This window comes from Pipistrellus hanaki (genome assembly GCF_964339955.1).
Source record: "Pipistrellus hanaki genome assembly, chromosome: 14".
Lineage (NCBI taxonomy): Eukaryota > Metazoa > Chordata > Mammalia > Chiroptera > Vespertilionidae > Pipistrellus > Pipistrellus hanaki.
Genome location: NC_140516.1, coordinates 45655212 through 45680164, shown reverse-complemented (window position 1 = coordinate 45680164; position 24953 = coordinate 45655212). Strand labels below are relative to the sequence as shown.

Genomic DNA, 24953 nt, shown 5'->3' with positions numbered 1-24953 from the left:
AAAGGATACAGGAGTGCTTACACAGGTCAGGGGAGAGGGGGTCACAATGAAATACGGTGCCAGGGCCCACGCTGCCAGCACATTCTGGGGAGGCCGGGACTTGGGGAGGACATGGAAACATTTCTTGTAGCCAGTAATCAAAGTTGTGAAAAGTGGACATTGGGCAGGCTCAGCAAAAATAATCCGGGGTGTAAAAAAAAAAAAAAAGAAAGAAAGAAAAAGAAAAAGAAAAAATTATGCATAGAAAAACAGAGAAAGTGCTAAGTCAATTTCCTGCCCAGCTGACGCCGAAACCTCCTTTACAATGAAAGCACTCAGGCGGGCTGACTATGTTCATTGTGCTGGAGTAGGAGTGGGGCTGGTGTGCCGAGACCTGCCACTGCTCTGATCCCTGCTTCTCTCTCTGCGTTTTGATCCTCGGACATCACACAAGGGCAATTTGGTGACAAGAGACGTGTGACAAACGGTGCGGCCCATCACGAGCCCCGTGACAGACTCATTGCGCCCTCTCCCAAACCGTGACCCCTGACATGTCCACGGGGCACGGGAGGATGTCCCCGAGGCTATTTTGGTCGGTAGGGGAAAGGCCCGAGAGGCAAATAAGGCCTCACCTTGCCCTCCACAAACACACATCTGGGCGAAGAAAACCTAGGAAAGGAAACCAACCCACATGCAAACAAGAATAAAAATATTTTTACACTCTCTGCACTCCTGTGCTGAACAGTGGTGAGAGGGAGGGAGGGTCACTCGGGGCCTGTCAGCACGAAAGAATGATTCATGTGACCATTTTGTCTTAATTACTCAGCACGAGCCGCCGTCGCTGTGTATCAGGGACCCGGCGATACATCAGTGTCTTCGGATGGAGAAAGTGATCGCCATCAGGATGGTGATGACCAGGATGACGGCCAGCACGACGACCAGGACGCGGTTCTGGATGATCCTAGGAGACAGCAAAGGAGAGAGAAACTCAGGTGATCGGAGCACATGCCGACAAAGCTCGTCCAAGATCAAGTTGGCTAATCAAACAGTGGCTTCACAGGCTGGGGTGGTGAGATTGGTGTGTGTGTGTGTGTGTGTGTGTGTGTGTGTGTGTGACCACACAGCTTTTTGATTCTACAAAGGATCTACAAGGAAACCAACGACTCCACAGATATTTTGAGCATATGCATATAGGAAGTACCAAATCCTGTTTCTCTTGGAGCCATGTGGGTTGGGGGGAGAGAGGGGTTCAAAGGGTTCCTTCCACCTGTTTTAGAAGGTGTCACGCTGCACCTGGAGACAGGCTGCGAACCGAATGGCTTTCTAGGTGCAGAGTGCCACGTGGCATCTGTAAGTGACTGAGGGCCCGTGAGAGAGTCTCTTTTTAATTGAACATGTGAGACGGGCCTCATTTTTATTTTTCCCCCCTGTGTTTCCGTTAAGGTAATAGACTCCCAGGAAACATATGTCAGTGAGGTCCTTCCCTGTACAAAAACACCTGGGGAAAAGGAAAAGCGAGACTTAGGACGAAAAGGACAGGATTAAGAAGCAAGTGTCAAGCTTGTAGTTCAGGCTGTGAGACCGTCCCCTGTCACTGGGGCTCACGCGCTGTGACGCCAAGAGGAAAGGTTCCATTTGCTCCACAGCGAAAGGGGGTGGGAATGAGAAACAGCACCAAGTTCCCGGGCGCCTCGGGGGTTTGGGTTGGTGGGCCCTCATCTCCTGGACTCCAACCCCCTCTGCTCTGGCTTTGCCAAAAGCTGATGGGGAACAGGGAACTGAGGGGAGTCGGAGTGGAGGCAGCGGCTCCAAGATGCCTGCAGAGAGCTTCCGAGGGCGGTGTTTCATAATTTGCCACCTCATTCTGAGAAAAGAGGTCGAACATCAGAATGCTTTGTGGGGACTTTCAAAGGGAACTGAGGTCAAAGAGCCTCGCCCACGCTCACTCCCACAGAACCAACCACACAAAAATAGAGACAGCGTGCTTGGCGGTCTAGCTGGCTGTTCACACTGCAAAGACACTACAGCAAACCCCATCGGTCCATCCTCCAAATATGAAGCACAGAAAGGTCTGCTGTCTTAGTGTAGACACAGATCACTGGACTGGGCGTCCATAGGTGGGACTGGCGAGGCGCCCAGTTTAACGGAGACCTCCACCCTCCTCCTTCCCATCTCCCAGGAGAAGTCTTTGCGGGATGGCCACGTCTTTTCTAGCTCTGGCTGTGTTGCTTCCTTGGAAGGATGGCGACACCCCTGTGGTTTCAGTCGGATTCCTCCTTGCCCACCCCCTTCTTGCCCAAACCTAAATGGATGGATAGAGACCGTCACATCAGACAGGCCCACTCCCTTTTGCCCCCTGGAAGGACTAGCTCCCTCTCCTCCTGACAGGTTACAAAATGATCACATTTGCTGACACGTCTTCCGCAAAACTGCTTTAGTGCCTGTGTCCACTTTCCTGGAAGGAGATGAATGATCCGCTCGGTCCTCATTCATCACGTCCGGCTCGGCTAAGATCTGTCTCGTTTATTTCTCCTCTTCCCCACTAGAAAGGCTGCGCCCCGACATTAATTCTTCTGCGATGACAGCTAATTCAGACTTCACAGGCCATGTTTACTCAGGAGGCTGGAAGATTCTCCACCCCCAAAATAAACAGGGACAGGACTTCTCAGCTCGTTACACGGGGCTAATTGTGAACACTGATTGGTGCTAGTCGGTAGCTTGATTTAAAACCCAAATGGATTTTCCCTCCCTTTTCTCTGGAAGGGGCAGGAGCCTTCAGAACAGTCCCTGCACATCCTGTTTGCCCGCGTCACTGTCACAATCTCTATTTACCACATCACCCGCATCAGACTTGCAAAGGAAATCAGCAAAATTGAAACCCAGCAGTGAAACAGATTAAAAGCATGAAAACTCTTTAAAATTTCTACTCTAAGTACTATTCGGTAGCATGTCTCTTGGTTGACAACCATTTTATTTGTGGGCTGAGGGCCCCAAGGCATCCATGATGCTCATTTGTAAGAGATGAACTGTGGATGTTACTTGTTGAATCTGAGGCACCGTTAAGAAAACAAACGCACAGGAAGCCTAAATTCTCAGCTCTTCTCCAGCCTTTCCTCATCTCAGGGTAGAGGGGAGTGCACCCTCAACCTTCCCTAACAGCTTCACTATCTGTAGTTCACTCAACAGACACCCCATCACAAGACGGGCGACCTGATCACGGACCATCAGAAAGATCGAATTCCCCACTCCCTCCTCGGTGGGTCCACAGTTATCTCTCCAGCCCCAGTGCATGTCACAGACCCTGACACAGACCTGTCCCAAGGATGATAATGAATGAGCGTAGCCTTACAATTGCCATCCTTCCATTCAAGGGAGAATGAAGATCCGTAAATTTAATTTGCAGGAAAACCCCAGGGAGTCTGTGTTGAAAAGGCTGAAGTTCAAGTTGAAGTTCCCCAAGGATGGAATTTCATATCATCATGCATTCTCAGAGCGCTGATGGGTCTCCCCTGGGAAGCGAGGAGAAGGGTGGTCCTCATGGAAGTGAGGCGTGTGTGTGAGGTGGGAGAGGTCGGCAGGTGAGAGCATTTGCTTTCAAACCAAAGGCTGGCCAAGCCATCAACCCAGCTTTGGATCTCAAAAGTGTTGGACAGATACAGCACCTCTCAGGACCAGAAAAATGAGCGGTTGGGCCCTCAAGTAAACAGGACTGAGGGTAGGGAGGACAAAGGCTGCCATTGCTGGCCCCTTCTGGGAGGAAGCCTGAAAAGCCAGGGGCTACTGGCAGGTATTGCTGTGGGCAGAGCAGAAAGGGAGGCAGAGTTTGGAAAGCATCTGAAAAGCGGCCAGAAAGAGGGGTTCCCAGCTAGTGAGCCAGAGAGGAAACTTTGGGGAAGCCCGGGGTATCTTCCTTCTGAACTTTGGGGGGAGGGGCGGTGGGTGGGATTTATGTTCAAATAGGTATGCGGCAAGCAGCCTTAATCTCCCTTTTGAAAATGCAAAGTGTGTTTACCCAGTAAATAATTTAAGAAAAAATATACACTTGAAAGAAGACATCCATTGAACCAGCCAGGCTAAATTGCCTCCAGGCAAAAACTTGTGCATTTGCATGCTGCATTCTATTAAGCGAGCACACTGGGGCTTTAAAAGAATGCAGAGCCAAATTAAAAGGAATGTGGGCGCAAAAACATCAAGGATTCTCCAAGTTTACATTATGAATCACAGTGCTGTTGATACAAGATGAATTAACCATTTACTTTGAGGCTGAACTCACAAAGTACTATTGAAACTACGGATCCTGTGCAGGAACCTAGGGAGGGGCCAATCTTTCCATTGCCAGTCTCCTCCTCCTCTAGCAACAAGCAGCTGTGTGTGGCAGCCCAGTCACAGAAGACTGGTGAACGTGCAGTAGGCCAGCGAGGCACCTGGCACAGCTTCAGGAGCCTTTGCTTTAGGAGCCCTGGAATCCCACTGCAGCAGGCGTTACCAGCATTTGCCAATATCCAGTTCTCCACTTCTAGGTACAAGCTCCCTTGCCCATCCCTTGATGTGCAGTGTGGTCATGTGACTTGTTTTAGTCAGTGGAATGTGAGGAAAAGTGCTGGGTGTCGGTTCCAGTGTTTGGTCCCTTGCTGCTCTGATTTAGGAGGCTGTAGGTCCCAGGAGCGCAGTTACAGGACGGTGGAGATCCCCCCTCTCTCTGAATCCCAGAGTCATCGCAGGGAGGGCCATTGCCCTGGAGACTCACCTGGACTCACTGGGGATGTATAGTAAGCCAATGAGATTTGGGGGTTGTTTGTCACCACAGCATGATGAAGCTATTCTGACTGACACACTACCACCTCCCTTCTCCAACAAGATGGGGTGTTTGGCCAGCCAAGTGAGACTCTGGTTTAATGTATTCCAGAAGCCCAGGTATGATGAGGGTTGGTAGGACTTCTTTCCTTTCAGAAACGGGCTTTTGCTTCTTGTTTTCAATAGCTGAGATCCTCTTGGGTCCATATTTGGTCATAACACCTCCCATTAGAGATTATGGAGTTTCCAATGATGATGTTTCAGAAGGCTCAGCTAGCACTCCGCTCACCATGTAGAGCAGATATGGTCATTGCATTTATTTATTCATTCCACACAGTTGACACTAGCCCTCCTCCAAGGCCAGAGTTGTGACCTCCTAGGCTAAGATGGTCAGTGTCTTTCCATGCCCTTGGCTACAGAGACTGGAGCAGGCACATGATTCAGCCAGTCCAATAGAGTGAGTCTCAGAAGCTCTGACTGCAATACTGGGTCATCTGGACCGTGTTAGTCTGGATCTGCTGCAGCCACTTAGTCTCCATGAGGAAAACCAGCCTGAGAAAGAAACTGAGCTACCGAGGACAGTGGACTGAAAGAATGGCATCTCAGTCCTGAAGACATGATGAAGCTCTGCATCAAACCACCCTTCCTTTGAACTTTGAATTATATGAGAAAATAAACTTCATTTTTCAAGTCAGTTTGAGTTTGTTCTCCTGTTATTTGCAACAAAAAGCATTTTTTTTTTTTTTTTTTTTTTTTGTGTGGATTCATCCTGATTCCAAACCCAAGTCTTTGATCTATTTCCCCCAAGAAGAATTTCCTGACCATGCCCCTCTTGTTCTTATGCTTCCCTGTGAAGCTGGAAGAGGCAAGAAGGGTCCTTCTCTGGAGCCTTTGGAGGGTGTATGGCCCTGCCCACTCCTAGATTTCAGACCTCAAGCCTCTGGAGATGTGAGAGAAGACATTTCTGTTTTAGGTCACCTAGTTCATGTTACTTTGTTACTGTAGCCCAAGGACACAAATGCACAGAGTTCTAGGATCCAGACCAGGATATGAACCTGGCTGTCTGTCTTGGCCTTCACGGTGACTGCTCTCCAGGTCTCCACCCACTTCTCTACTGTGGCATCTGAGTATCAATGTGGATCTGTATGGAGGACAGGACAGTTCCAGCCCAGTTCTGCAAGAGCTTTGCAAGCAACCATGGGCTCACAGTCTTCTGGAACTGTTGTTCTTTCATCTCAGAGTGAGAATTTCCAATCCCTAGCAGACCAGGCAGCTGCCCAAGGCCATGTGAGATGAGGGAACTGAGAGGGTATGTTCTACAAGACCCCTCCAGGAGAGGGTACATCCTATAAGACTCTTGCCTCTAAGATAAGGCATTTAATATGGGAAGGAAACCAGATGTTAACTCTGGGCCACCTTACTAAGTCATCGCCACCATGAACAGCCTGCGTTAACTGACCTAGTTAGGAGTAGTCAGTTAGTTACCCAGGGGGCCTGAGGAAATAGGACACAGGAGAATTAAGATTTGACTGGTGGCAAAATGAGCATGCTCTTCAGCAAGGAAGCGAGGACACGGGAGCCAGTATCTGAGCCCCAGCAAACCCAGGTTAGGTCCCGAGTGAAGACAGAGTGGCTTTATCCCATTTCCAAATTTCTACTTAGTTGAACAGAGATCAGAAAACTTGTTCTGTAAAGGGCTAGGTTGTGAACGCATTAGTTTGCTAGGGCTGCCATCACAAAGTTCCACAGACTGGGTGGCTCACACCACAGAAAAGTATTGTCTCTGTCTGGAAGCTGGAAGTCTGAGATGGAGGTGGCAGACAGCTTCTCCTGAGGGCACAGGAGCATCTGTCCCAGGCCTCTCTCCTCACGCCTAGTGGTTGCTGGACATCTCTGAGGTTGCTTGGCTGTAGAAGTGTCTTCTCTATCTTCGCTTTCATCCTCAGATGGCATTCTCCCTGTATGTGTACCTATGTCCAAATTTCCTCTTCCAATGACACTAGCCTTATTGGGTTAGGGGCCATGCACTGCAGTTTGCCTCATCTTAACTAATTATATCTGCAAAGACCCTCTTTCCAAACAAGGTCCCTCCTTCCAAACATTCTGAGCTACTGGGGGTTAGGGCTTCAATATAAAATTTGGGGAGGAGAAAACACAATTCAACCTAAAATATGAAGCCTGTTTTAGGCTTTTTGGGAACGACAATCCTGTTGTAACTGCTCAACTTTGCCTTGTGCAAAAGCGGCTGTGGATATGTCAATGAGCATGACTGTGTTCTAATAAAACTTTATTGACAGATACTGAGACTTGACTTTCATATAATTTTTACACGTCTACAAATATTATTCTTTTGATTTCTTTCAACCATTTAAAAATGTAAAAGGCATTTTTATCCTTTGGGCCGTACAAAAGCAGGCAGTGAGCTAGATTGGGTGTACTGCCTGTGGTTTGCCCACTCTTGGTCTGAAAGCTCAAAGCTCTCTGAGGCCAGCCCTCCTGCGCCGGAGGATGTGTGGTCCTTGGACAGTGCACAGACGGCCATGGCAGGTCATGGCAGGTCTTTCCTCTGACGAAAGAGGGAAACCCGAGTCCCTGCCCTGTGGGAGCTTATGGTGCCACAATGAGCAATCAACTACAGAAGCCCGACAACAAAGGCATAATTAGAGCAATGCCAGGCCAGGCCAGTTTGCTGTGTGCCCACAATCCTGGCTTTGCCTGGGGTCATCTGGAGCAAGTCACTCCACGTCACTTGCCTTTCAGTTTCTTCCCAAGTACAGCCAGCCAGCTCACCACCCATCCCAGGGAGGAGAGGATTAGCTCATTTAAACTTATGAAGCACTTTGTAATCAGAAATCCCTGGCCAGGCACGCAGTTGGCAAATAATTCTGTGAAAGGAGATGGCATCTCGGGACAGGTGAGAGGCAGGAGGATAGTTGACAGAGGCCGAGCAGCTGCCTGGGAAACTTCCTGAAGAATATTGTGTGGCTGGAGGGGTGGGGAAGGTGGGAGGCCTGGGAGGGCTGCCTCCTCAAGCCCTCCAGGCTTGTGTTCCCACAGGCCTGTGTCTATCTGGGCCTCACGGGGACACTCACCCCAGCAGGACTAAACCTTCTCTCTGAGGTGGTGGCATAAACATCAAAATCACATCCCTCCCCATGGGATGTGAGTTACACTGCACTCCATGTTGCCGCGGCCCCTGCCATTCTCCAATATGGACTCACTGACGGCAGGGGGCCTGGAGAGTGGCTTTGCTGGCCACTGGGCATTCAGATAGGATCAAGGCAGCTCACTTCAATCAAAGGGGCTTGGAAAGAACTTGAAGAGAATGAAATGATGCGCTGGAAACACAGGTACGCCTAATCCCTCCCAGGCTTACTCAGCTGGAAGAAAAGGTCTCCACGCCCTGGTCTGGATTGTTCATTTGATAGTTGAGGGCCCTGAGGTGCAGGGAGATGCCCAAGGTCAACCATGTGGGGAACAGCTAGGTCTTCAGACACCCAGGCCCCTTGTTTCACTGTTGTTCTCATTCTCGTCGGAGGGGCCAGGGCAACCACACAACTCAAATCCTAGCCTTGGACCCCACCTGTTACTGAGCCCAGTCCCACTTCTGTGTGAAATGAAGGGGTGCTTGGATGACTAAGAGCCCTGGTTCCCAGACTCCAGGCTGAGGCCGAAGCACACCAGAGAAGATGGCCTCCTCTTGAAAACAAGGTTACTTAGCTTAAAGGACTGTGTCCTTTCTCCCGTTTCAGTGGTGACGTGTCCTTTAGTTTATGGAGTGATGCTGGAGTAGATGGCAGGGATTTTCCCTAATGTCCTTACATAGACATCTGAAATCTACGTTCTCCTTTGAAATTACTCCTACTTGGCAAAATAAAAAGTGGACAACCCTCTATTTCAAGTCCCAATCCAAGACATGGCAAGGTTCGTGAACCTCCCACCCAGCTCTACTGTCTGGTGATTCCTCCTTGGACTCTACAGTGTGGGGCCGTGGTGATGGCAACAATGATGACAGTGATGCCAATGACGACAGCCACAGCAGCACCACACCAGCCGCTCCTATTAACTGGCCATGGACTCTGCGTCAGGTGCTGTCCTGGCACTTTCCACACTTTTTGGAAACCTCCCAGCAATCCTACCAGGTGGGTACTGTTATCATCCCTGTTGTTTTAAAAAATATATATTTTATTGATTTTTTTACAGAGAGGAAGGGAGAGGGATAGAGAGTTAGAAACACTGCTGAGAGAGACATGGATCAGCTCCCTCCTGCATACCCCCCGTGGGGATGTGTCTGCAACCAAAGTACTTGCCCTTGACTGGAATCGAACCTGGGACCCTTCAGTCCACAGGCCGGTGCTCTATTCACTGAGCCAAACCAGTTAAAGCTCTCATCCCTGTTTTTACAGAGAAGTTGCTGGGATCCCCAAGCCCCTGGCCATTCTTATCTTTAGCCCCAGTCTTATCTTGCACCCACATCATCAGGTGGTTATTCATCTGTGAGTCTCATGTTCTCCTGCATGAGGGGCGAGTCTTTGATATCTCTCTCTTTATAGACCTCTCCACAGTCTCAGTGATGGAATGTGCAATATCTGACATGAGACCCTTATCTCCTAATAGTCATGGATTTACACCTTTTTCCTTCCCTCATGTCAGGGGATAAAACACTTTGCCAGGGGGTGCCCAGCCATCTGCCTCTCCTTCAACTCTTGAGGGATTGGTGGCACATTCTGGCCATACATCAGAACTCCCCTCGCTTGTCTTCAGTCTGTGACCTCTGACTAATTATTGAGCAACAATGGAAAGGAAGGGGTAGGTGGGTGAGTGCATCTCTGCCCTGCTTCACCCGAGATTCCCTTGGAGACCGGAACAGCCCAGACCTCCTGACCCCACAGAAGTCTGAAGTTTGGCCTTGGTGTGAGCACCAATAACCAGGGTCCAAACTGAGTGCATCCAACTTAGCCCCTAACTGATTCCTAACCATGGGGGTCAAAGGCAGGGAGAGGTCAACAGAAGCCTCATACCAGCTTGTATGCGCCTTTCGGGCCTCTCACAAGGTGATGAAAAGCCCAGGCAGAGGTCAGGGCTGTATACACATTGGCACATCTGTGGCCCTCTTGACCTTCACGGCCTGGCTGGTGATTCTCAAGGAGGATAGAGTGCGTCTTATGTGCGATGCTTTGTAAGCCAGGAGGCCTGGGATGAGAATCCAAAGAGTCTCTATTGGAAGGAGAGTGGCAAAGAGACATTTGCAGGATTGCCAATACTCCTAATCTGTTGAGTGATCTTATGACAAACAAGTAAATGTGCCTCAGTTTCCCCATCTCAAAAATGGGAGTAAATATATGTGACCCCAGCACCCTTGAGAATGGACTCTGAGGACCATGTCTGAGAACTAGAAAAAAAGAAAGACAATAAATTGCCTAGGAGTAGTGTGGCCTTTGAATGCTTTCTCAGGTCCTTTAGTTAGCTGCAAAAAAATAGAAAAACCAATCCTCATTTAGGAGGGATCTTGATGGGAACTGAGCCAGAAGACAAAGAAGGAGCCACGTTTGTCTCTGTCATTCTTTGGAAGTACTGGCCTCAAGCTACCTGCTTTTAATTTTCACAAGTGGATGGTGAATTCCAACCCCTAACTGGCTACCAGATAACAGGAGGGCACCTAATTACAATCGGGAGGTAGTGCCTCTCCGGGTCCTTGCCGGAGGTGACAACCTCAAAGTCCCCTGCTGAGCACTCATTAGAAATCAGCTGAGAAACAGTATTGATCAAGGAGCCTAAAACAAGGTCCACATCTCCTGGAGACACAAGTCTCCCCCTTGGAGCAGCAGAACCCCGGAATCTGCCCTGTATTGCCCTGTATCACGTGGTTTAGGTTTGCGCATGCGCCTTCAGCTGTGCTGGTCACTAGCTGACGTAGGGGGCAGGGCAGGACAAGAAGAGACAGGTGGATGAGATGCTCTTGAACATGCTGTTCATTACCCTGCCAGGTGGGTGTCGCTGCCACCACGTCCTGCAGGAAGGCCTTCTCTCCAGTCGGGGAGGGGTCAGAGCTGTGCTGTTATCCATGGATATTGACTATAACTTTCACATTTCCCTCTTCACATGGGCTGCCAGAAATCCGAGAGCGCGCCCATAGCCCACCTCACCGGTGGGCAGGCTGGTCCCCAGCATGTGCACGAACCTTACACCTGACTTCGTTTCACAGATAGAAAACCTACTGTTTTGTATATATTTTGGTCAATGGCTATGAACTCTTTTGGGACCAAGACAGGCATGGAAGAATAAAGAAAAAAAGAATCCACATCCTCATGGCGTGGCTACTCCAATGATTCTGGCTTTGTTTTCCCTCCTGCCCCAAACAATTCCACACTATGTGCTACTGGAAAGGCCTTGACACGTGTACCCACACAACAGGGCGTTTCCATTTGTCTCTCCACTCCCCTTTCACGGCCAGCATGGGGGGATTTCCAGACTGAACCCAGACTGGGCACTTGGGGCCCCTGGGGTCCTCCCCGAGCTGAGCGCAGTGGGTCGTGGGTTCCCCTTTGTTTGGGAGATTTACAGCAATTGTCTTAACAACATGGACCTCTTTTGTGAAAGCTGAAGGCGTTCCCAGCAAATGTTGGTCGCAGATGCGCAGGCGAAACGTTAGCGCGGTCACGGCCCTTCCTTGAACAACCTAAAGCTTATTTCTCTCTGTCTCCATTTGGCTTCCTAGATGCCTTAACGCCCGGCAAACAATCAGAGCGGAGGCCATTTCTGAGATGGCACTAAAAGAACCTACTCGGAGACAGATAAAAATAATGAGAATCCTTCTGTCAGGAAAGATTTAGGAAATATCACTGGCATTATTAAAATTTAATTTTTTACTTGGCTTTCTGGTTCCCCTTGCCCGTGATAATGAGCAGCCCTGCACACCTCCGCCTTGCTAGTACTTGTTTTGTGCAATAAATTCAGCTTTCCAGTCTGAAGACATTTCAGACAACAGCTTTGACTGCTACAGGCTTATTTTCCACCCTGGGCTGTGCTTTGAGTCTTCCTATAAAAACCAGTTCATGAGATAATTTTCCACAAGGCCAGCGAAACTAACAAAAATCAATTTTGCCCAACTGGTTCACAGAAATCCTGGGAATAGCCAAAGCAGGATGGAAAGAAAAAAAAAAGGGGGGGCGGGTGGGCCCAGAAAAAGAAGAAGAAAAAGAATCAATGTATTCACTAATGGTTTACCTGGTAGAGAACTATCAAATTAGCTGACAGGAGAGGCTGGGCGGTAGGAATTTTTCCCTTCAGCTTGAACAGACACCTTTATTAAAATTTTTTTAAAATTGATTTTTACAGAGGAAAGGACACACACACACACACACACACACACACGTGTGTGTGAATTTATATATATATATATATATATATATATATATATATATATATATAGAGAGAGAGAGAGAGAGAGAGAGAGAGAGAGAGAGAAAGAGAAACATAAGAAACATTGATTGGTTGCCTCCCATATGCACTCTGACCAGGGACTGAATCTGAAACCTGGGCATGTGCCCTGACCAGGAATCGAACTAGCGACCTTTTGGTGCATGAGATAATGCTCCAACCAACGGAGCCAAATTGGCCAGGGCTGAACAGACACCTTTTGAGGGTCAAGGAACATGATAATATGATAATATTTTAAATAACATTAGTGTGTTGAGAGTTGCCACAAATGCCATTCAGATATTAATAATTTTCAAAGAAAAAATACACTAAAATAGAATCAATGATAAAGCTGTATGGAAAAATTTGTTCTTGAGGATTCAGAGGCATAAGAAGATCTTGTCCAAGTTTTTAAAACCATAATATCTATAATATATCAATTATAAAGCAAAGGTTGTAAATAACAAGTACACTCTGACCCAATTTTGCCAAAAGAAAAATACATATATAAACTTAAAACAAAAATTAGAAACACAGCCGAAGCCGGTTTGGCTCAGTGGTAGAGTGTCCGTCTGCGGACTGAAAGGTCCCAGGTTCGATTCCGGTCAAGGGCATGTACCTTGGTTGTGGGCACATCCCCGGTAGGGGGTGTGCAAGAGGCAGCTGTTCGATGTTTCTCTCTCATCGACTTTTCTAGCTCTCTATCTCTCTCCCTTTATCTCTGTTAAAAATCAATAAAATATATTTTTAAAAAAATTGGAAACACAGACATAGAAATGACAGTAATAACTGTGTTTAGGCGAGGGATCGTGGCAATATTTAAAGAATCTTCTATGAGTCATTGCATTTTCTAGATTTTTTTTTTGGGTAATTAACATGCATCATTTTTACTATCAGAAAAAAGCAATTCAGCCTCTACCCTCATATACAAAAACATCTTTTTCCTTGGGTAAGAGTGTAAAATAAATTCTGAGCTTTATGGTAGTTTGACTTCGGTGAAATAACCGTTTATTTCAAATGCATTCCGATCTACACAAGTTGGGCTCAGTCTATTGAGGGCCTTTGTCACCTTCAACTTGACAGAAAATCATCAGCAGTCAAGGAACAGGTGGCTTCACGGTGCACTTGGAGAAAACAAACAACAACATGTGGGACTGCCAAGATGTTGGACGGACAGCGGTGCCTGGTCCGATTCCTGCCATGACCCGGTCATTTGCACGGTGGCCTCAGAAGGGGACCCACGCCTCCTCTGGAGCTCACGGGCAGTAGCTTAGCAGGAAAGTGCCACCTGGTTTGGAAACACAAGGCCCCATCCGATTTGCAGCAGTGCCACCAAGGAAGCTATTTTTAAGCCAGTGCCCAGCCTCAGATGCTAACGTGCATCGTTAGGAAATGCCAACGTTTCAACGTAAATCACAGAGCACAGGACATGGACACGCTGCCTCTCAGCAAATCACAAACAGCACAAATGTGGGTCTCCTGCACTAATTGGGGAGGTTTTCTAATTTGCTTATGCGATATGCCTCCTGTCGAGCTAATCGTCCCTCGGTTGCCTCCTAACACTGTCCGGAATAATCCGCTTACTCCGGGTCTGTCCACAGTGCTTTATATCAAGTAACACTCGCTTCCACAACGCAGCCGCCGCCCAAGGCAGCCGTGCCGGCCCCGTGCTGGGGCATCGCCGAGCGGGTGACAGTGACTGCAGGTGCCTCGACAGACTGAGGGAGGCCACGAACGAGGGTGCATGAGACTTCTGCATGGGCTGGAATGATGACACGTGTGCGAACAGCACTAATTAACCACCGAAAGCAGAATCTGATCCCTGTTTTGAAAAGACTGAGACAGATCATTTTGTTTTCTCACACAGGCAGGCAAAATATTCCAGGGTGTTCAGCACCAGCCTATGTAATTATTACTAGCAACATCCAAACTCGATGCAAGAAAATCCCCCTCTCCCCCCCAAATACAGCATCCCCTCCCTCCTGGAGGCATTAACGACACAGCCACGAGGCTGGACTGATGTAGCAGGCAGTGCCTCTTCAGGAGTATCACAGCCCTATCTTGACTCGTTTTTATGCCTTAGATTTTGTAAAAAATATTTGAGAGGAAAAATTTTAATCCTCACCCGAGGATATTTTTTCCCATTGATTTTTAGAGAGACTGGAAGGGAGGAAGGAAGAGAGGGAGGGAGGGCGAGAGAGAGAGAAAGAGAACACATTGATGTGAGAGAAAGTCACATCACGCACTCCAACTGGGGCCCAATGAACCTGCAATCCTGGTATGTGCCCTTGATGGGAATCAAACCCACAGCCTTTTGGTGTGAGGGGCAATGCTCTAACCACTGTGACACACAGGCCAGGGTGGGAAGGAAATGCTTTTATTTTTATTAAGCAGAGTAGCCTGAAATTCCAATGCTTGTAAAACATGCTGCAAGTGCGCGTGTGTGTGAGAGCCCAGACACACAAAAGCAATGTCAGGCTGTGGGCTGAGGGGCAGAGCATGGTGACTGAGGCTGCAGCCAGGCTCTGGTCTCAGGTGGGCTTCGCTGGGTGACCTCAGGCAGAACACGGTCTCCTTTTAGGCCCCCATTTCCTTGTCTGCAAAGTGTCGGGAGTGGATGTTTGCAAGGACGGGGATTTCAAGGATGCCTTTTGCCATGTAGAAGTCTATGTTTTCTAATGAAAGGTTCTTGTTCTTTCTCTTACACGTGTGTCCATTCTAACCAAGCAAACCCTTTCTGTTTCTCTGCAACAGCATATTGGAAAACATTTCACTCACATTTCAGAGGTGACCGAAGGGGAGGAAAGTTATATTGTTTAATCTTACTTTATAGGAGTTTGCTGTTTCATTAGAGAACAGACCCAGGGATCGGTAAGTTATACGTACCCAGAGTGGGGGGCGGGGGAGGAGGTGAAGGAAAATAGGCCGCCTTCAAGTGCCTCGTGGAAATGTATAAAACAAGCAGCGAGATAGTCCTTTGCCAAACACTATCATAAATTTTTTATTTGGCAGCTAACATTCTCACTAGTTTTCTTGGCAGCAATTGGGACCTTTAGCAAGAAAGGTGCAGGAGAAAAATACCTTGTTTAGAGATGTTTTCAACAGTTTCTGGGATTTTTTCAGAACTTCTGCCTGCAGCACATTTTTACAACTCCAGTCTCCGATCACCCGATGAGTGGGTGGTGGGGTTTAAGCTTCTTTCTTTTTCAAGAAAGGAATATATAGAGAGAAAGCGAACAAGCAGTGCTACCCCCTCTGGCCTTCCACTGAGCCCAGCCTTCTCATTTTTTGTGGTAGGTATTTCTGATCTCCAAGCTCAGTCTTCTCTGTCAAGACAAAAGACTGAAAATCATATCAGAATGTACCTTTTGTTGGGCCTGAGATGATCTATATTGTATTCCCAGATGACAGAGGAAAATGGAAGTGAAACAAGCCAGTGACGAGGCCATTTTTCTTCAAAACATCTGCCCCCAGCAGGTCCCACCTGTTGCCTTTGGGTGGCTTAATGGGCAAAGAGCTGGATTTGAAGCAGATAGAAGCATGCGGAGATACGACTTGGCAGTCAAACTGTCCATGGTGGAATGAGTGGAATGAAAGCTTCTGGAGCTGGTTATTACCCATCTTAGGGAGCCTCAGGCACTGAAAGCTCTTTGAGGAGGAGGGCTTGGCATTCTGGGAAATAAGGGGTCAAAATGCACAAGGGGTCAAAGATGAGATCTTTCATTACAATCACACCCTAAAAATTCTATAGAAACTTTGTATAGACTAGCAAAATCCCTCTACCAGTGTCTTCCAGCTATGAGTAAAGAGGCTGGCAAATTTACCTCCTCTATAAGTATAAATGTGAACAATCATTAAAACAAACTTTTCAGGGCTCTGAATAATGACCGAAGTAAAAACAAACAAACAAAGAAAACAACCAAAAAAAAAAAAAAACAAAAAAAAAACCCACCATAAGAAGTGTTTATTCATAGAAAGCTGGCAGAACTTCAGGTAAGAACATCCCCACCTCGCCCCCTAGCTTAGTTGACTAGAATGATGGCGTTACCAGGGCAGGGCTGCCAGAGAAGGCCGACTTGATTTGGAGCAGAGGGCAAAACCCAGACTGTGTATCACTGTCAGTAAAAGTAGCAAACTTGGTAGGGAAATGAATGGGGAAAAGCCCACAGTTCTGCTAGCCCAAGGTTGCAGTCCCAGTTGGGGTGAGCGACAGACCTAACAGCAATGTGATGTGGAGATAATGGAAATGAGAGACAGCCATAGTTGTGTCAGGGAGCGCTAGTACATCTCCTATTCCTTGCAAAGTATGTGCACATACTGGGATGACCCCAGTGAAAAGTCAAAGCCAAGGCAGGCTTGAGAACTGGCTGAACTTGGAATGTGCTCCTAAACACACATACAAATCACTTGACAGGGTATGGGAGCCTTATGGGTTGGAGTTTTTTTGGTACAACTTCTGCTCAATCATTGGCTGGCCACTAAGCTATGCACATAAAGGGGAAACCCCCTAGGAATCCAAGCTCATAAAATAAAAATAAGTAAAACAAACAAACAAACAAAAACCCAAAAACCTGCAGGGGAGATAAATCCTGTATATTATGTTCAGGAAAGCTACTTAAAAATATCAGAACCTGAGCTATTATAATATACCATCTAAAATGTCTAAATTTTCTACAAATAAATTATGATATGTCAAAAAGAAAATAAGAAAAAGTGCAGTCTATGATAGGGAAAGGAAAACAGTCAGTAGAATCTGTTTCTGAGTGGTTCTGATGTTGGGTTTAGCAAAGACTTCAAAGTAGCTATTATATATATATATAGAGAGAGAGAAAGCAAACAAGCAGTGCTACCTTCTCTCTATATAATAGTTACTTTCAATAAATATATTGAAAGAGTTTAAGAAAACTATGATTAAAGAATTAAAAGAAATTATCATGATGATATCTCAACAAATAAAGAACCACAATAGAGAAAGAGGAACTAGAAAAATTATAAAAGTTGAAAACTACAATGGATGAAATGAAGAGAAATCAGTGAACTTGACCATTTGTCAATAGAAATTATACACTCCGAAGAAGACAAAGAAAAAATATTGAAGAAAAATGAGCAGAACCTCAGAGATCAGTGTGACAATAACCTGTATACCAATTATGGGAGTCCCAGAAGGAGAAGGGACCAAGTGGCAGAAAATATCTTGGGAGAAATAATGGCAGAAAGAGAAAATCTTGAAAGCAGCAAGATAAAATAACATTATGTACAGACAAACAACAATATGAGCAATGGCTGACTTTTCATCAGAAACAATGAAGGGAGAAGACAGTGGAATAAGATATTCAAAGTGGTGAAAGGGGGTACGGGGTGAATGTAACCTGTCTACCACAAATGCTATATCTAGCAATACCATCCATCAAAAACTGACAGTGAGCCCTAGCTGATTTAGCTCAGTTGATAGAGTGCTGGGAACTAAATGGTCCTGTGTGTGATTCCAGTCAAAGGCACATACCCAGGCTGTGGGCTTGATCCCCAGTAGGGAGTGTGTAAGAGGCAGCCAATCAATGATTCTCTCTCATCATTGATGTTTTTATCTCTCCCTCTACCTTTCTCTCTGAAACCAATACAAATATATTTTAAAAAATGAAGGTGGCATAAAGACATTTCCAAATAAGCAAAGAATGATTTCTTTTGTTAGCAGACTTGCCTTATGAGAAATACTAAATGATGCTATTCATGCTGAAAGGAAATGACAGCAGATGGTAACTCAAATCTACAGAAAGAAATGAAGAACCCTGGAAACGGTAAATAGAAAAAAACACACCACATTGTATATATTTTTCTCTTTCCTTAATTTCTTTAAAAAACATCAAGATTGCATAAGCAGTATTAATAATTCAATACTGTTGAGTTTATGACATATATAGATATGAAAATCATGGTACAAATGAACAGGGAAGAAGTTGAATGCACTGGAATAAAATTGCTATATTTATTAGAATTAAGTCGTTTATAAGTTTAAGTAGTCTGTAAAAAGTTAGGATATACTTTGCAATTATCAGATCAAAGACTTAGAAAATAACAAACGTAGTTTTAAAAAATCAGCAGATGAATTAAAATGATATAACAAAAAGATCTGTTTTATAAAAGAAAGCTGAAAAGGAGAAAAGAAAACATGAGGTACATAGAAAACAAATACAAAATGGCAGACATACATCCAACAAGACAAAATAATCATGTGAATGTTACTGGATTAAATACTCCAATCAAACAGCAGGTGGTCAGACTGGATAAAAGAAACACAACTTTATGCTGTCTACAGAAGCCATACTTTAGATTCAAAAATATATGTAGGTGGAAAGCTAAAAGATAGAAATACATAATCCATGAAAACAGTGACCATAAGTGAGTCTGAGTGTCTATACTGATAGCAGATGAATAAACTTTAGGGCAAGAAATATTCCCCAAGACAAAGCGGGATATTTCAGAAACATAAAAGGGCCAATTCATTAGGAAGATATGGTAATTACAAGTATATATACACTTTACAACCAAATCCTGAAATACATTAAGGCAAAACTGACAGATGAAAGGGGAAATAACAAGTTCAATAATTATAGTTGAAGATTTCAATACTACACATGAAAAAATCTGATAGAATAACTGGACAGAAAATCAGTAAAGATTTAGAAGATGTCAACACTATCAGCCAATTGACCTAATTATAGGACACGCTACTTAACTACAGAAGAATCCACATTCTTTTCAAAAGCACGTGGAATATTCCTCAGCATAGAGCATATGTGGGCCATAAAACAAGTCTCAATAAATTAAAAAGACCTGAAATCATAAAAGGTATATTCTCCAACCACAACAGGAGTACTTTAGAAATCAATAACAAAAAGAAAGTAATTTGGGAAATCCCCAAGTATTAGAAAATTAAGTAAAACACTTATAATGAACCCATGAGTCAAACCAGAAATTATAATGGAAATTAGAGGTTTTAAAATGAATGAAAATGAAACAACTATTAATATTTGTGGGATGCAACTAAAGCAAAACTAATAGGGAAATTGATGTGCTTAATTAGAAAAAAAGAAAAGTTTCAATTCAATAATCTGAGCTACCACATTAAGAAATTAGAGAATGCAAATCAAGCCCAAAACAAGCAGAAAAGAGGAGTAAGGGTTAGATCAGAAATCAGTGAGAGAGGAAACAGAAAACAGTAGAGAAAACCAATGAAACCAAAAGCTAGAATGACTAAGAAACAAGAAAGAAGACAAAATTGCCAATATAAAGAATGAAAAAGGAACATAACTACTGAGTGAATGGAAATGAAGACAATTATAAGGAAATATTCTGAAAAATTTTATGCCAAAAAATTAAATAATTTAGGTAAAATGGACAAATCCCTAGAAATACACTAGTAGCCCTGTGCAGGAATTGGTGCACCAGTGCTCGCTGCTGCCCTCTAGTAGCTCTCTGCCTGCTGCCCCATCCTCCTGTAGCCCCCCCTATCCCCCGTCATAGCTTGCTGCCCTGGCACCTCCTATAGCTGTCTGCTGCCAGCTTGTAGCTTGTTACCCCACCCTCCTGCTGATCCATAATCCAGTCATTATGTGATCAGTCGTTATGCTTCATGGTGTAATGACCATTTGCATATTATGTCTTTATTATATAAGGTTCTATCACATACAGCAAGCATGTCAAACTCATGGCCTACAACAAATATTTTTGCGGTCCAGTCAATATAACAGTATGTAAGAAACGTTTTAATAAAAATTTTGTAATGTAATTTTTACAATATCCTGCTATACATAATTATTAATAACGAATGACAACGTTTACTAATGACTGATTACTATAATCGTGTTGCATTCATTTCCCTTATGTGCTTTACGTGCAGGTGCACCATTTCTCTCTACTAATACTAGCAGCGAATATTTTAGCAGCCGCTTGCCACATCATTAGTCTTGGAATGACTTGTTTGGTGTGCGCAACAGGAAATATTTCGCTTTTGGAGAACAAGAAAAATAGGTTTACTTGCATTATGCTTACTAATTTGTGCAGTTATTCAATGTCCGGTAAGTTAATATTCAAGAAAAAATTAATTTTATTAAAATGTCCCATTATTTTATGTTAACAATTACTCATTTGTTTTAGCCCTTTGTATTCAGAATGTCTATCGAAATAAACCAATGTTTCTATTAAAATTGAAGATTTTTTTTTTTTTTTTTTTTTTTTTTGTGGCCCACATAAATTTAAACCTTTATTTGGCCCATGTTAATCTTTGAGTTTGACATGCTTGACATACAGCAAGCATCACTTAACATCATTGATAGGTTCTATGACTTTAAATGAAATCAAATATAATGAAATCAATTTTATTATAGGCTAATTGATATAATCAAGAGTTAAATTCTTATGGCATCACATCAATGTTATAATGAAACAACGTTAAACAAACCTACTGTATGTAAATGAAAACTAATATTCATCCTACACAAACTCTTTTAGACAATAAAGAAGAGAATACTTCCCAACTCATTCTATGAGGCCAGAATTACTCTGATACAAAAGCTAAACAAAAGACATCACAATAAATATCTATCATGAACATAAGATACCACAATGTTTTACAAATATCATCAAACTGAATCCAGCAACATAGATCAAACACCATGACCAAATGTGATTTATCCCAGTAATGCAAGGTTGGTTTAACAAAAATCAAGTAATGCAATACACTACATTAATAGAATAAAGGACGAAACTCACATGATCATCTCAGTAGACATAGTAAAAACATCTGGCAAAATCCAACCGCTATTCTTGATAGAAACTCTCCATAAACTCGGAATAAAAAGGAACTTCCTTAATCTGATAAAGGGCATCTATGAAATACCTGCAGCAAATATCATACTTAATGACTGGGCCAAGATGTCTGTTTACCCCAACTATCAAAATTGCACAGATGCACTGGGGTAGGAACTGCTTTGGAACTGTGTAAGCAAAACAGTTCAAGAGAACAAAAAATTACCTGAAGTTAGTAACTTACAATAAAATACTGACAGGTGGGAGAGAATGTGCCAAGGCAGAAAACTTTAGATCAGGTTACGCTAAAAGACAAGACTAGGCAACCTCCAAACAATGGAACATGGCATAGTATGAGGTCAAGAGTGTGAATTGGGTGTGATCCTGGCTCTCTGCCACTCTTGAGCTGTGTGACTGTGGACGAAGTCCTTATCTCTCTGGGCCTCAGGATAATAAGAATGCCTCTCTTATAGGGTTGTGGTAAGGATTAGATAAGATAAACCATATGCAGACAATATCACATAGTGACCACCGTGAAAGCAAAGGGCTGGTATTATTTCTGTAACCATGACCTTGTGTGGCTTTGAAACAGGGTTTGTAAACTGTGTGCCTATGTTGGGGCAGTGGCTTCTCTGTGTCAGCCTGCACGTCATTCTGCTAATAAAGCCTCAAGAGAAGTAGCTGCCCCTATTAGGCACTGGGGGTACCACAGTGAGCCCCTCATTGTCATTTATGGAATTTATGGACCTCTGTCTCTCTCAGCCCCTCTTCCCTCCCTCCCACCTGACCTGGGTCTTGCTTAGCCACTCCATTGCCATCTGTGGGAAAACATGATTGGCTGCGCTTATACTCAGTGGTGTGGAGGTCTTTTTCTGCATAAGTTTACAGTTGAGAACAAGGAAAAGAACAAACCCAAAGCCATCAGGGGCCGAGGGATCTGCCTGCATCTTGGATTTTCCTATGATATAAAAACACAGGGATTTGGGGTGTAACTTGAACGGCCCTGAGATCTCCCCGGGGTAGAATCCGTGTCTCAGTTATGCAAAATACTTATGAAGAGCCTTTAGAAAAGTCACTGGGAGGGTGTGTTAACTGAAAATCAAGATAACCTTTCTTAGGCATGCTTTCCCATGTACTCCAAAATCTTCCCTTTCGACCAGAGTAAGAGTGGGAGAGATGCCTGAAAACGGGAAGTTTCTTCCCTTCTATTTTTCTCCCACCTCACATGAGTTGGGCACTCTTGGAATGAAGGGGAGCTTTGCCATTTGTAGACAAGAATGAAGCCTTTTGTGAACACCCTAAGTACACCACTGACGTGCTTTAAAAAGTGTCCAAAGCTATTTTTGGAGAACATGCGGTTGGCTGTGCCAAATTGAAACATTGACTTATCGCCCAATTTAGCAATAAAACATTAGAACTTACAATTAGGACTACTCTGTTTACTCCAAATGAGTTTGTCAACATGCTGCAAATATATTTCTGTTATCATAATAAAACCGAGAAAGGGGCGGGGTGGTCTCTGGCCCCTGAAGGCCACGCTGAGAAGCAGCACTCCGGAACACGGAAATGTGAGCCGCCCTGTCATATAGGCAACGGCTTTTCCCCGAAGAGCAGATCCTGGGTGTAGCTAAATTCGTGCATAGTAGGTTTATTCTCATTCACAAAACAGGAATGACTTTATGGTTCCAAAGTAAAACTAGTGGAAAAAAATATGCTGGCAGATTTGCTACAGATGTGGTCTCTGACACGTACGCACGGGGAATCTGCTATTAATCACATGGTAAGATTTGAACATTATGAAGTACAAGGCAGACAACCATTAAGTTCAAGGTCTGACTTGATAAAGAAGAGAGAGAGAGAGGGAGGGAGGAAAAGAGAGAGAGAGAGGGAGGGAGAGAGAGAGAGAAAGAGAGAAGAGGAAAAGGATCAGCGTGCCTGTGTATCCACTATTGTGTTGAAACATACTGCTTTAAAAGATATCATTCATCCACTTCCCATTTTTTGCCCCATTTTATTTCAAGGTCAGCCTGCCTTTCGGTGGGTTCTCTTGGCATGGATGCAGACACAGTTTTGGGGGAAAGCTCAGCCCTTCGGCTGGGCAGGGTAGGGCATTTGTTCAAGGAACCCAGACACCCAGACACCACGAACCGGGGACCAGGAGGGCAAGGAGCACATTTGGGAACGGCTCAGCACCTAGGCTCGGCAAGCCTTTGTCACCACCTGCCTCCAGGGTTAAGGTGGCCACGGTAATTATGCCAAGGCCGTGCATTACTCTGACAAAGTAATCCATCAAATAATTTCTCACAATTTCAAGTCGCCCCTCGAATTTTCCTTACCTCCAAAGCCAGCTGGATATTATATTACTGAAGCTGTTGAAAGGGTGGAACACTAGCCGTGGAGCCAAAGGCCATGGCAACTATGCAATGCATAAATTTTTATTGTTTGCTCAGTATTGAAATCTCATTAGGGTCCATAATTCATCTGAACACCGTGAACATTTACATCTGTTGATCATGAGAACTTAGAAGGAATGTACACCTTTGGCTAACTTGTTTGCAGAGGCACAGTGTGCGTGTGTGTGTGTGTGTGTGTGTGTGAGTGTGTGTGTGTGTGTGTGTGTGTATGCGTGTGTATATGCACGCACACACGTTCATATGTTTTTAGCTCTTGAACAGCTGTGGTTTAAATATCCCTTACTCCAACCAATTTCCAACCTGCATTTAAATATCCCAAAGTTGTTTTCATTTGGCAGCTTGCAGACAAAGACTCGGTTCTCTTCGAGTCCAGCTTAATCAATGTTGGAAAATTCCACTCATTGCACACAGGCCTTGGTGCAGTTCTGCTGTGTTAATGATCTCAGAATTATCCCGAAGATTATACGCCTTTCTTTCAATGTATATATGCTTTTGTCTTCACTTAATTATGGCTTCGGAATTCAGTCGAGAGAGAAAATACAACTGTGACGGTTTTAGGATGGCCAGGTTCATGTCCGCATGTTTTTGGTGTGTGTGTGTATGTAAACCTCTCTCTTGCTAAGTTCTACCCTTTTGCTTTGGCAGTAGTTCATTTACAAGGCTCTTAGCGATTCCATGGACACTATATTTTGAAAGTGACAATCACTGAATCACAGAATTGAAACTGGAAGGTGAAGGGGCCTTAGGAGTCATCTAACCAAGCCAGCCCTCTTCCCCCAACACCACCTGGACAAGCGGTCTGTCAGGAATGCACCCCCTTTGGGAATGAACTACGGCAGCAGTGGAAAGGCCCTTGGCTCACACTCCCTAGCAGCTCAGGACAGAGATGAAGGGAGAACATTGTGTCCCATAAGAAGTCTGGAGGGCATTTAGGTGGCCCAAGTGCGAGCACCCAGATTGGCATCTGGTGAGGGCACCCACTAGCAACCAGACCTTCTGACAAGTCTTGTCAACTCCAGCTGCTCTTCAGTGGGACTTCACTAACATGCTGCGACAGGAAGAATGGAGAGCAGATGTTTTCACTCAGAGGCTTGGAAATGCTCACGTCCCATTTCTCCTCCAGGAGGAAGGGCACGAGCGTCCACTGGGAAAAGGAAACCAAAGGGCACACACATCCACATGGGAAAAGGAAGCTAAAAGGCTGAGCACGGGGCCGGCCTGGTCCAAGCCTCATGGAAATGTCCTTTCCAGGTGCTCTCGAGTCAGCGCTGGTGTCCACCTCCCCCCTCAGTGCTGGGTGGACAGGCTCAGCACTCAACTGTTTACGGTGGTGCCACGGCCCCAGACACAGAGAGGAGCATACACCAGAGCAGGGTGGGGGGAGTGATGGAATTACACTCTGGGGTAAAAGGGAAGAGATCTGGGTCTGGAGATGCAATGATGGGCAAAATCACACAGGGGCCTGGCCTCATGGAGCTTCCAGACCTTGCTGAAACACACACACACACACACACACACACACACACACAGACACAGTACAAT

At 45.0% G+C, this 24953-nt stretch overlaps 1 protein-coding gene across 4 annotated transcripts in view; it reads right to left on the bottom strand.

The window, feature by feature from the left end:
• Positions 1–671: 671 nt before the first annotated feature.
• The window catches only part of VTI1A (vesicle transport through interaction with t-SNAREs 1A), a 294539-nt gene continuing 270257 nt past the window's right edge, over positions 672–24953 (bottom strand). For all 4 annotated transcript variants that reach the window (XM_084903415.1, XM_084903421.1, XM_084903416.1 and 1 more), the window contains one exon: positions 672–940. In XM_084903415.1, coding sequence (XP_084759541.1) covers positions 847–940 — 94 coding nt within the window. In that variant the 3' untranslated portion in view covers positions 672–846. The remainder of the gene's footprint in view (positions 941–24953) is intronic.